This window comes from Dermacentor albipictus, chromosome 1 (genome assembly GCF_038994185.2).
Source record: "Dermacentor albipictus isolate Rhodes 1998 colony chromosome 1, USDA_Dalb.pri_finalv2, whole genome shotgun sequence".
Lineage (NCBI taxonomy): Eukaryota > Metazoa > Arthropoda > Arachnida > Ixodida > Ixodidae > Dermacentor > Dermacentor albipictus.
The window spans coordinates 389,346,867-389,360,182 of record NC_091821.1 but is presented as its reverse complement, the minus strand read 5'-3'; the positions used below and the strand labels follow the sequence as shown (position 1 = coordinate 389,360,182).

At 45.7% G+C, this 13,316-nt stretch overlaps 1 protein-coding gene across 1 annotated transcript in view; it reads left to right on the top strand.

The window, feature by feature from the left end:
* LOC135916997 (ornithine decarboxylase-like) overlaps positions 1 to 13,316 on the top strand; it is a 110,987-nt gene that overhangs the window by 90,690 nt on the left and 6,981 nt on the right. Inside the window, exons 5-9 of the mRNA XM_070536515.1 lie at positions 2,511 to 2,587; positions 8,016 to 8,182; positions 9,663 to 9,797; positions 10,126 to 10,291; positions 11,017 to 11,170. Of these exons, the coding sequence (XP_070392616.1) occupies positions 2,511 to 2,587; positions 8,016 to 8,182; positions 9,663 to 9,797; positions 10,126 to 10,291; positions 11,017 to 11,170 (699 nt within the window). The remainder of the gene's footprint in view (positions 1 to 2,510; positions 2,588 to 8,015; positions 8,183 to 9,662; positions 9,798 to 10,125; positions 10,292 to 11,016; positions 11,171 to 13,316) is intronic.

Genomic DNA, 13,316 nt, shown 5'->3' with positions numbered 1-13,316 from the left:
TCTCTAACGTGCACCTAAATCTAAGTACACGGATGCTTGTGCATTTCGCTCCCATCGAAATGCGGCCGCCGTGGCCGGGATTTCATCTCGCGACGTCGTGCTTAGCAGCCCCTCGCCATAGCCGCTAAGCAACCACGGCGGGTAAACTCGGGTCGCAAGTACCGTGTGGTTTTATGCCGCAGAATTTTGCTACCGCAGTATCTCGTGCTACCTAGGCATTGTTAAAACCATGCGTCATCATATTTAACGAGTTATGTGGATAGACTAAAAGAAATGGCTTTCAACTTCAGAAAAAAATGAGCAGAAGACAACATCTGCACTCAAAACAAAAAGAAAACGAAAATGAAAGGACGAAATGGCTCTGCATGGTGCATCATTTCAACGCTGTTTCTCGAGTCGTGGCGTGAAATAGATAAAAAGAAAAGATTTAAAGCGGCGCTTCTCGTGAATCCTGCAATTTATCACTGTATCTGCTTCCTGTCGCAAGCACGTGCGGAACTCAGCCTCCCTTTTATGAAGGTTGACGCGCTCAACCTTACTAGCGCAACAGCGTTTTGTGGCTCCACCGGTACTGTGGCCTGAAAAGGCAACAAAGCGCTTCTGCCTCGCGCGCATTATTGATCAAACCAAAGTGTCATTAGCCTTCCTAAAATACTTTGAACCCACATATAATGACGTTACAAATAAAGCGCAATGCTCCCAGCCAGTGCAAGTATGCAGCTTGTGAGATACCTGCGGTCACCCGTGGATCAGTGTTTTCAGTACCGTTCTTAGCGTCGGCATACCGTCGGCAGAATTAAATGTAAACAGAACGGTACTTAGTGCCGTAGTGTATGCACTTTTCGATCGATGAGCACAGATAATTTTTCTTTTGTTTTTTTGCGGGATAAATGGAAGCAGGTGTCGATACGTACCTGATTGTTGGGCGACTTGCGCTGTTCATTGTTACAGCGCATGTTAGCTCTGGCAAATCGGTGGTCCCATGCAGGTCGAAAATACTTCGGTTGAGTGCGCATTGCATATGAGCTGCGTCTAAACAACCTCCATGTAACCTTGCTTGCAGGAGTGTGCAAGCAGGTATGCTGATACGATGGTGTTTCTGTACTAGTTTTGATATTCTTGGTGTGTCTAATTGATCCGACAGCTTCATACTATGGGCGACCATAGACGCGAATAGCAGTTGCTTTATGCTTTGTAAGTTGTTTTTTTAATGTCAAACAATATTTTTGAACTTCAGGTGCTTTGACTGTATCTATGTATCTAGCCAAGCTACGCCGCGATGCCATCGTGGTAGTTTCTTCGTCTGGCTGTCGTTTCTTTAGTTCAGAATGTATAAGGATACAAATGACATGCACGCACGACCTGGCATGGGTGACATGACACAAATGACATGGATTTCATGCCATATGATATACGTCATCACATGAATGACAGGACATGTGTATGCCTTGTCATCACATTAAATGACATTACATGCTTGTCATGGCACGCATTTCTTCATGTAAATGGTGTGAATGACATGATGCCGTTGCGATCATTTCTTTAATTTGATATGTATCTGGCTATGAATGACATTACATGTGTGCATGACCTGACAAGACAAAGACGTCATCACATGAATGTCATGTGTGTAATGGCATGAATAACATGAACTGCGTGAATATACGTCATGACATGACATTAATAACAAGGCATGCATGAGCATGTCATTCTTGTCATGTCACGAGCGCATGTCTCCCTACACATATCCTGATACGTATCCAGTTAAAGAAACACAACAGCGTCATCACCTCTTGTTATTTATGTCATTCGTGATAACCTCGTCTTGGCATGCACGTCGTCATTTCATTAATGTCATGAGTATTCTGATGCATAACTTGCTAGAAAATGGAGGTGACATGAATGTTATTCATGTTATTACATTGGTAACATGCCCTGCATGCTATGACACGAATGTCAAAAGGCCTTGATATATTGAATGACATGACATGCATTTTAACTGGATATATTCTGAATAGGCACAGCATGACATGCATGTGGGACGTTAATGACATGTCATGTCATGCATGTCATAAAATTATTCGCATGAATGTATATGTTGGAATGCTCGTATGTCAAATCATGACATGATTCCAGTGAATGCGATGACATGAATGCGAAGAATGACATAAATTGATTGCATGCATGCATGGCATCACAATATTACCCTGACAAAAACTTATGCCGACCCAGTGGACAAAGTTGTACATTCACTTAGGCAAACGACTATATATATGCATGTGTTCGTGATACCGTCATGGTCGTTCCATAGTCATTATAAAAACTTCGCTTTAAAAGTGTAGCAGAAACGCAAGGAGCATTGATTTATATGTCATTGTCATCCTTCCTTCTGATACATTGTAAAGCATGTTCCAGCTGCTCCCAGTTTCTTTGGTCGTATGTGTTCAAAACAACGCCACAAGCGAAAGAAAGTCTCTCACGTCCATCTTTTTGTCTCTACTTCTTCCCAGCCGTGAAAGCATGTCGAGATCCAATTGTTCTCGACGTTCTCAATCGCCACGGTGTCAACTTCGACTGTTCCAATCAGGTAAAGAATACCACTTGAAGTTACCTCTCCTGAGTTGATGTGTTCGCACCACGCGATCCTAAATTTTCTATTGCAAATTAGTAATTCCCTTTTTGACTGCACGTAGGTTAAAAATTCTTTATTATCTTAAACAGATTATATCAGGATTATATCAGATTATATCAGATTATATCAGTTATGCAATGTATCTGGAGAAACTAGTATGGTTACCTTCAGGACTGAGCGCATAACATGGACTTATTAATTACAACTTTTAGTCAAAGGAATGAGTAATATTGCATGCATACTCCCACTCTTCTCTCTGCTTCCTTAATTTGACCCTGGAATTTAGGCCACAAGCGTGCTGCACAATGGCGCTAGATATGAGTGAGCCACGACGTACACGACTCCGACTCCCCGTGAGCAAGACAAGCTCCACAACGCATAGATGTTAGTACTAAGAGCACTGAAGTGTGGTACCTGAGAACTGTACTTCTCAACCGCGAAACCCTCAGGAGCGTGAAATCCGCAGAGCAAATTGATTGCTGACGACGTATGAGCGGTTTAATCCCCCATACGCAACTGTTTCAGCAGGAGTACCATAAGTGTCGGTTCTCAGGCCTCTTTTATTTTCTCTGTACGTCAAAGATTTACCGCCATCTTCAAATACAGTGAGAACCGCGATGCATGCCGATGACACGGCTCTTATATTTCGAGGCAAGACGTTTGACGAACCAAGTGTTACACTAATAAACGGGCTACAGCGCTTGAGAAACTGGTTAAATCTAACAACCTAGCACTATACACTTCTTGAACAATGTACGCAATGTTCCGTTCTGCATATAGATGTCTCCACACAAGTACCTTACAAATTCGGATTGATAATAGCGGCCTGTAGCAGGTGGACTCGATAAAATACGTAGGGGTTACATTGGCCTATGGTACGAACTGGAAATCACGTATTAATAATATTTCCTCAAAGTTAGCCTCCACGTGCTTTGCCTTACTCAGGATAAGGGCTCAATTTGAAACCTCCCTTAAAAATTAAAAGTGGCGGATTCAAACACTGAGTATATGGACCAGCATATGGTTTTATAAGTTGGTACAAAGTTAAAGAACCATATGCCGGTTTATTCCTTCGGTAAATAACAGCCGTGAAATACATTGCAGGTCATGTCTTATGGATGTAGCAGCCGCAGAAACACCCAGGTGTTCTGCGAACCGCGCCGCAAGTGTGATTTCTTGAGAGGCCACGCCTATATATGGCTTGCTGCCAGGAAAGACGGCACAAGCCAGTCTCACAGCGCTATTAGCAACTGATTTTATGTAGTCCGAAAAATTGCAGTTTCGCCCGAAAGGCAAAGCATCGTGAGATGTAAGGATAGTAGCTTTATAGGCGGTATGATCTTGTAAACATAGGCACACTAACTAAATTAACAAGCATGGTGTAAGTCAACAACATCAACACACCTCACTCGATGAACGCGGGAACTCGCTGTCAAAACGCTGCGGTGAGCAAACACGGCAGCAGCAGCGAGCGAATTTACCTTCGTGCAGCCGCTCCCATCAACGCGAAGTACACCACGAAAACACAGCGCAGCGCGTACTCTGTACCCGTCGCAGATGGCTTGGAAGATTAGAGGCCCGGCCTGGCGCCCGCGATCGCCCGGGTCACCCGGTGTAGAATGCGCTTCTCTTCCTGGGACCTCTTCTGGGTCCCATGGAGGGGAGCGCGTTCTCGCTATAGATGTGCGACACCATTGCGTTTTCGATAACTCCATGTCCCTCGCCTCGTTGCCTGGACGGGATGGCAGCGGGTCATAGGACACTGTCACTCGGCTGTCATCCCACTTACCAGGGTTGGCAGAGTTTTGTCAAAATTGGGCCCCTTGCTTGCCCGAAGTACTTGACCTGTAGAGAACACGTCTGGGTGTCGTAAGGTGCGTATACTAAATGCGTGTTCCCCTCTGCCGCCGGCCTATGGTTACGTCGGCTTGTCGGAGTCCTGGTCCCGGCGTGCGCGCGCACTCTTCCGACATCTCGATGTACCGAGGCAGCGCCTCCCGATCGTGCTCCCATCTGTTCCTCTCTTTATTTCTGTTTTTTTCTGCCGAGCGTTGGGTGATGACTTACGATGGCCGGAAAATAGGTGACCTTTCTGGACTGGGTTCTTTGTTTTGACCTTCGAGGCCATGTGTGACAATTAGCGGCCACCTGTGATAATTTGGCCATGTTTTGGTATAGCAATTAGATTCACATTCTGTTGTACTGTTAAACGTGTGTTGTGCCGAAACCCAGATTAATAAACGCCCTGCTTTCTGTGCGGAGAGCTTCGCCCAGAGTCTCCCTTGCTGTGTGCGCGAGCTCGCCTTCCCCTAGCTGGGACCGGCTGTTCGCGCGCGCGTGGCACTGCCACGTCGGCACATGCCGCAGCCGCGGACGCGGTGCCCTGTATGCACAGAGGCTCGGAGTGGCCCTGCTCGAACTCGCGGAGGTCGTTCGGCGCGAGCGATCGGAGCGTGCGCGCTCGGAGCGATGCGTCATATCGCATAATGAGCTGTGGAATTACCGGCAGCATGCTAGTGGGCTTTTATTTTGCTATTACACGTACATGAGAACAGACGATGGCCGCTCAAACTTCGCGTTCACCCTCCCACATTGTGGGTTTCAATATGCCGCAGAATTCAAAAGAACGCAAGCAATTCTGATTTTCCTAGCAAACACCCGCAAAGGAACTTGGTCAGCCTTATGACTGAAGCCTTTCTAGTTTTCTGTGCTTTTGAAAGGATAGCAAAATTCTGCGTGACGCAAAAGGTAGCATGTTAGCGCAGCGACGACAATTACGGGACGTTTATGCAGGTCAAATACTACGTTTCGGCTTTTCATCTATCTGAAGGCTATTGGCAGTACTTATATTCCCAAAACCCGTTTGATCAGGAAGCAGTTTGTCCAGGTTCGCTTGAACGAGCCCAGCTCCTCTATAAGTATGCGCCTTTTTATGGTCGATATATCATTAATCGTTTATTTATTTATCAATTCGTTTATTGTTACTTCTCATTCAAGGACAAGTAGAAGGCCAAGGCCCAAATTCTGCTTTATCAGGACCACGTATAGCTATTTCATGAGTGAATTCGCCGGATAGGACCGTTCGTTGGCTGAGGTACGATTAGCCTGGAGGAGCGGCTGGAGCATATGTTTTATAGCTTAGCTTTGCTTTTGTGCCGAAATTCCTATTAGTTGATATTTTCGTCAGTGCTGCCTCAGTGCGCGCTCGTGCGCGGAAACGTATACAGAGCATTGCTCCAGTGCACGCACAGCTGTTGAGATAACGTAGCAATTTTGGCAAAAATAAAAAATTGATGAAAGCGAAGCATCTACCGCTCGCGGATGCAGGCGGCACTCGCCGCGTGGCAGTCGGCACCGTCAAGTACACCTGTGGACGGGTCAGGAGTGACATGACAACCCACACGCGTAGAATTTCGTTCGTGCCTTTCCTTGTTTTCTTTCTTTCTTTCTTTCTATTTCATTTTCGTCAGCAACAATAAAATTTGGGCTAAAACTGAACTAGAAAGCAAGTGCGTTATCACGTGAACATGAGAGAAGGCAGTTTTGTTGGGCGCTTTCATTTGGTGTAGTTTTTTTTAAAACCTCATTTAAACACTCGTTAAAAACATAGCAAAAACCTTGAACTTCGTTCGATAAAATACATCATGAAGGAAACCAGTCCACATTTTGTCGACGTTTTTGTTTAGCTTTCCAACATTCTGTTTTTTTTTGCTCTATTGAAGGTATCATGTTGCTTGAAATACGGAAAGAACGGGTGCCCACGTTTGAATACATTACAGAACAAGTCCTTGAAGGTGAAATCGACTACAGAACACACACTCAATCAGGGCAACGTTCCTTTGGGCATTCTCGACGAGGCATTCGCAGGCTGCGTAATGGCAATAATTCACAATTCCCTTCTATTGATTGTTCCATCAATATTTTCGACTTCCTAATTTTTTTCCCACAGCCTTCCTTTCTTTTCATGCGTAAACGCTTCTATGCGCACTCAACGACATGGCCATCCGTTCGGTCCTCCTCCGTCAGTCCGTTCTGTAAGACGACCGCTTTCAAAATAGCGTCCGCGGGAGCGAGTGAATTCACATTCGTGCTGTCTCTCTCGCTTCAGCGCCAACGAAGCGGCGAGAACACAGCGCTCACGGAACTCTCAGCACACGCCGCACTCGAGCCGCTTTCGCAGCTCGCTTTCAAGATACGGGTCCGCGTGTCTCTCTACAACGCTAAGTAAGCGGCCAGAACACAGCGCGCGTAGCTATCAGCAGTCGGCATTATTTGTCGGCATCGCAGATCGCTTTCAAGTCGCGGTCTGCGCGGCGGTGCCGCCGACCGAGTACGTTTGGTCGTGGTGCATGACGGTTAGACCCGGACGGATAAGGCGCTAAAGAGCGATAACGATTACAACAATCGGAAAGTCATCAGGGCACCTGGCGCCACCACTTGCAATACTTGCGTCATCAATGCTCCTTGCTGCGCCCTCCGCACCAGTTGGTGTCACCGCGGCGCTGTCGTTTGTACTCGCCGGCTCAAGTTTCGCAACACCGAGTTGTGTTCAGATGAGCAAGTGGCACAATGGGGGCTTACGCATACTTAGACAACTCCCAGTGGAGTTTCTGCGTGAATTTCTTCTTTTCTTTTTCGTGTTTTTTTTTCGTCGCTTGCGTTCAGATCCATCTGCTATGAAGTAGAAGTCTGCGGCGCTAGTCCTTCCATCAAGGTAGGCGTGTTATATAGTTCAGTGTTGTACAGAATGTGCGCGCGCTTTTTTACCATCGTTAACACCCGCCGCAGCATAATTCAGTGTCTGTGGAGTTACGCCACTTGGCTCGTGATCACGGGTACAATTCCGGCCACGATGGCAGAATGTCGATGCGGCCAGAAGGCAAAAAACACCCGTGTACCTTCATTTACGTGCACGTTCAAGAGCCCAGCGTGGACACACTTAACCCGGACTCCCCCACTACGGCGTGCCTCATAATCAGACCGTGGCTTCGGCACGTAGTACCTCCCGATTTATTTAATGCTTAAGTTTCCTTCACAGAGCATCACATTCGCACGATTGTGCTAGTTTTTAGCGTATGCTTACTAAATTTTTTGCAGTAAGTGAGGTTCGAAGTCTTGGTCTCCCATATGTTGCAGATTAAAAAGCGCTGTTTGCTGGAGCATCATCATATAGAGGGCAAGCTTGGCGCCATTTCCTATAAAGGTCGCTGTGTCTTCCAAAATTTATATTTTGTGATCGTTGGGGCGAAATGGTAGTTATAATTTGTTGTTCAGGACGTGTCGTTTTGAATGGAGACATTGCAGAAGCGCTTTGCTTCGAAAGACAACGTTATCATGCGAGTTGCTGTAGAATCGTTCACCTGGTTTTTGTCTCATTTTTCAGGGTGAGCTGCGCGCTGTGCTGAATATGGGCGTTGCTCCGGATCGCATCGTATACGCCAACACTGTAAAGAGCTCCTCAGACCTTAAGTTCGCTCAGCAACACGGCGTCACACTCATGACTTTCGATTCGGCAGAAGAGCTGACTAAGATCGAGGACAAAGACGCGAGGTACAGAAACGACAACACCCTATGATTTGAATACCTAATCTATTCGGTCAGAATAATGGGGAAAAAAATCCACATGAAAGAACAGTCCCTCACGTCATATGTCGAAGGACGTCTTCTTGGTGGGGCGCCCTATCCACTTGGTTTTCCCATTTCCACGATAACAGAGACAGCGAATGTCGCAACGTTTTGGCGGCAAGTTTCACTGGGGGATCGTGCAGCGCTTACAAAGACGAGGACAAACAGGAAAAAATTAGCTCGACAGCACATGTTTTTGGTGCGGCCTCAAAACATGGCCCATACCCACGAGGGCATGTGCAGCCCATTTCTTTTCTTTGCCTTCGTCTTTGTGAGCGCTGCACGAACCGAAAGATGAATGCGTACCAACTTGCTCAGTCTAAAATTTTAATGCGCTATTGGGATAGTCTGTCTTCGACCTTTAAACCATTAGCGCTGAAAAACCTAAAGAAAGTAGTATTTCTTTTCACGTTCACGCAGCAATCTCTATGCGCTATCGATAGGCCTGTCAGAAATCTTCCGAAAGCGAGCGAGAAGACCAGGGGCCTAAAGCACATAGCTTCTCGTCCCTGAGTGCTCCATGTCGCTGGCAAGCCACCTTCGCAAATAGTAGGTCCAGCACCAGGTTCGATTGTAGTTATCTCTTACGAGCAATTCCTGCCTATTTTTCTTTTCTTTTTCATGTCTTTTCTTTTTGTGCATGTGCATGTGTGTGCGTGAATGCCGGTCCATGCTCCTCAAGACACACTTATAAAGCTGTCCCTATCTTCTCGCGTTGGAGAAAAAGACTTTCGTGTGCTTCAGTGACTTTTTTTTTCGGGATAGGTTTAAGAGAGATATCATTGGTTCTACTTTATATACCAGCGTGATCCCAATTGCTTTAACCATTTCATTGCTTGTAACGTTTAATAACTGTCATGAGAACATTGCAAAATAGACAGAATTATGAGAACAGAGGGAGGCACCAACCTAAGCCTTGGAGGCCATTGTTCGTTAATATTCCTATGCGCACCAATGGCAGCCAATGGGTAAGGGTAAGTTTGCCTCTATATTGCGAAACATTACTCTATTTCACAGTACTGAAGGCAGTGCTGCAGTTTAAGGGCCGATTTACGCTCGAGCCGCCCATCGCCGCAAGCCGCACCGCACGCTTGGGGTCGCTCGAAAAGTTGCACGTATCCAGCACTTGCGCACAAATTACCATTTACACTTTGTACACAGTGTATACCTTACATATTGTAAACCGAAATTTGTGCACAAGTCTTTGATACGTGCAATCTTTCGTGCGACCGCAAGCGTGCGGTGCGGCTTGCGGCGATGGGCGGCACGAGCGTAAATCGGCCCTAGCCCCCCTTCGAAAGCCGTCGCCTCAACGATTCTTCAAATGAAATATTGGGACTACACACTCTCAGCCCCACGGAAGTACCCATTTTCTCAACAATGCATCTGTTTGTTATACCTGCAGGTTACTACTTCGAATAGAGGCCGATGAGACGGGCTCCCAGCATTCATTCAACTCCAAGTTTGGATGTTCTTTCAATGAGACCAAAAAGATTCTTCAAGAAGCTAGAAACAACGGGACCAATGTTGTCGGCCTATCGTATGTAGCTTTTTCGCGTACACTCATCTCCTCTTGTGCAATTTATGTGAAACTCAATCTAATAAAGATTACGAAAGTGATCTGGAATTGGCCACCGGCCCAGGTAGACATGAAGTCAAAGTTAGTGAATGTAGCGAATATTTACTTTAATTCTAAAAAATAAGTGCTTTCACGTCAAACTAGCATTGCATCGAAGCTACTACTGCGACTTTTTTCTTGTGCTTGACCACCTGTGAATGAATTCGGCCCATCTGCATCGACTTACATGCCACAGCGTGTTTTCTGCTGAAAGAAATTCCAACACGACCACTTTTGTTCTAATACGTAGATTTCACGTCGGCTGTGCATACCAGGACCCGGTGATCTTTACCCGCACAATCGAGCGAGCAAAAACTATCTTTGACCTGGCATCGAGCATGGGGAATGAGATGAGTGTGCTTGACGTTGGTGGCGGCTTTCCTGGAGGTTTGCGAATACGTGACAAATTTCTTGAGGTGAGAAGGCGCGTTGATCTTCCGTAACATGTTTTATTTCAGTGTACATCGCATTTATCATTGCTCAGATTAGTCGGCCTCAACGGTTATAGAAGCGACTATGCGTCAAGAAAAATAGATACGAGGAGCCTTTTGCGACACATGGCGATATCGGAAGGTATTATTAAAACTGCATAAAGTGAAATGAAGTTGCAGTTCATCGCAGATGCCCCTGTAACGCAGTGAGGGAAGATATTAAAGTGACTTGAACGACTCAAGCCCATGCTATTAGTGCCTAAGTCAGTTTTCAATACATGCTGATTGATCTCGATTGACCAAACACTAGCCACAATAGGCCCCTCTGTAAGCAACGCTGATCTTATTGAAACTGGCATTAGGCAGGACGCAAATGCCCAAGTCGCGAAATCAGATATTTTTCAATCTACGAAAACCGCACTAGAAACACGGACGCTAAAGGAAGAAGACAGGACGAATGTTTCTTCCTTCCTCGTCCATGTTTTCAGCGCTGTTTTCTTCGATGGATTCACGCCAACGAACTCGTGTTCAAATCCTTTTAAGATATTTTTTTTCTAATTGTCATGCGCAGCATATGTTTTGAACAATGCAACCTAGAATTTGTAAAGCATTTTCTGAAGTATATTCTATCACATTTACGGAGCTTACTGTGGTCGCATAGCATTCGGCAGTCTAAATTACCGAAACCTAAATCCTAGTTTGTATTGCAGGTATGCGAAGCCATACGCTTGGCGACCGACTTACACTTCCCAGAGTCCAGCGGGGTGCAGCTCATTTCCGAGCCCGGACAGTTCTTCATTACGTCCGCCTACGCACTCGTCGTCCAGGTCATTGGAAAGAAGCGCCGCGAGATCGTAACAGACGGTAAGTATGCATCCCACTGACAATTTTTGGCATTCGGAAACGTCTCCCAAGGCTTGCAGAACCGCGGTCATACATGTCTGCAGCACGTGACCGGGGCACTCTGCTTAGGTTGAGCTGCCTAATGAAGGCCTATGCATTGGCACAGATTGCTCCTTAACGCACGCGCTCTCAGAGGGCAGGCCGCCATTACTTGCATCTGACTTCGCGCAACGCAAAGGGTTGGTGCAGTAGGTGATAGCACGTAGTTTAGTTTTAAAGACAGTTGTCTGGGGAAATGATAGGTAGCATGGCCCAAATTGCGGTGTTCTGACCAGCTGGTACCGCAGACTTAGGAGAAAGCTTTTTCCAGCCAACATGGTCCAACAAGCCTCGCGATTTCACTCTGGAGGGAACAACTTCCGAGCTTTATCAGCTAGGACGGGGGCTGTACGCCGCATGAATTTCAGCTGATTGAACAAAATTTTGCTCCCTGCTGTAACGTCTAACGCTGTTTTGAAAGCTGGACTAAGAATCAAACATTTTTTTCATCTCCATATCTAATGGTGGATTCCACTGTATAAAAAAGCTCACATTTGGACCGCGAGCTTCGGTCAGTGTTTGCAAGCATATGACAAGCATAGGCTGTGAGCTCTATGTTCAGTAGCTGCATTTCATGTATACAAATATTCTTAAATTCGATCAGTGTCGTTCGTGCAAATTATAGAAACTGCTGAGCTGCAGCGTATTACGAATTTATTTTCAGAAGTTGTATAGATTACATTGTTTCATGCGCAATGTTTCGAGTTCATGTAATATAAGCGTTCCAAAAGGCGTGTTTCCTAGGACGTTGAAGATAAAATCGACGTGGGAGTATACGGGAGAGAAAAGAAGCGAACACTTCTCACTTTATAGAATTCGTGCATCTATACAACAGATAAGACTTCGGTATTTTTCATCTCGCGTTTGGAGACCACAAGCATGTGTTTTGCCATATGAAATCTGCGCCTGCTCTGGGGTGTTTGTTCCTCTGTGTGTCCTTGTTTAATCGCACTGTTTCATCTGATTTCTAAATATGAACCAACTAGCCCTCAACACGATGTTACTACAGGCAAATTTGTTCTGAAGTCACAAGGTGGAGGAAGGTCATATGAAAGGGAAAAAATGTCATCCACCGACTGCAAAAACGCGCACAGGCTTCTTTGAAAGAAAGCTTCGCAGTTCAATAAAAAAAGTCGTCCCGGTCAGAGAATGAAACCCGGAACCAACGCCTTTCCGGGGCGGTGGCTGTACCATCTGAGTTAACCAGGAGGCTAGCAGATCGCAAAATAAGAGCGAACTAATCGACAACTCTGAGCACAGGGACACGGAACAAGGCAAAATGTCCCCTTTCATGTATGTGCTTTGTAGTTTTCTTCTACCTCTATAAATGGACACTAAAGGCAAATCTTGAGCTGAGCTAACTGTAAAGACTAGAGTTCAGTAGTTGCGAATTTGGCATCTGTAGCGAGGACAGCGCTTTGGTAAGCTAGAAAGAATGACGAAATTGAAAAAAGCAAGAGTCGCGCCACCTATTTCGAACTATGCAACTTCTGTTGTGAGGTCAGCACTGGCTGACTCACAGAGAGCGGGAAAGAAAGAAGGATTTTCGGTGGCAATATGCTCAAGAAACTCAATTATTAGCAGGCAGAAACGAATGATAGAACTTTGGACGAATATTCTATCCGTATAACTCAGCTTCAGGTTTTCTTTTGTTGTCCTTTTAAATGGTGCGCGAAGTCTTATTCCTTTGTTGTTATTCTCATAGCTCCACATATTAGCTGCCTCCGTATGTGTACGAATAATGGCACAAAATTCTGTCACGATGACGGTCGCAATGCTCCTGGTGGTTTGGTTGTTGAGGAGGTGGCGCTACATGGTATAATATAGTGCCGGTAACAGTATTGTTACTGGAGGAGGGAACGGAAGAAACTGGTACATAAGAAGCCGATCAATAAGTTAGCGGTAAGAGGAAAAATAGAGGAATTTCGGACCAAGCTACAGAACCGGTATTCGGCTTTAACTCAGGAAGAGGACCTTCGTGTTGAAACAATGAACGACAGTCTTATGGGCATCATTAAGGAGTGTGCAATAGAAGTCGGTGGTAACTTCGTTTGACAAGACACCAGTA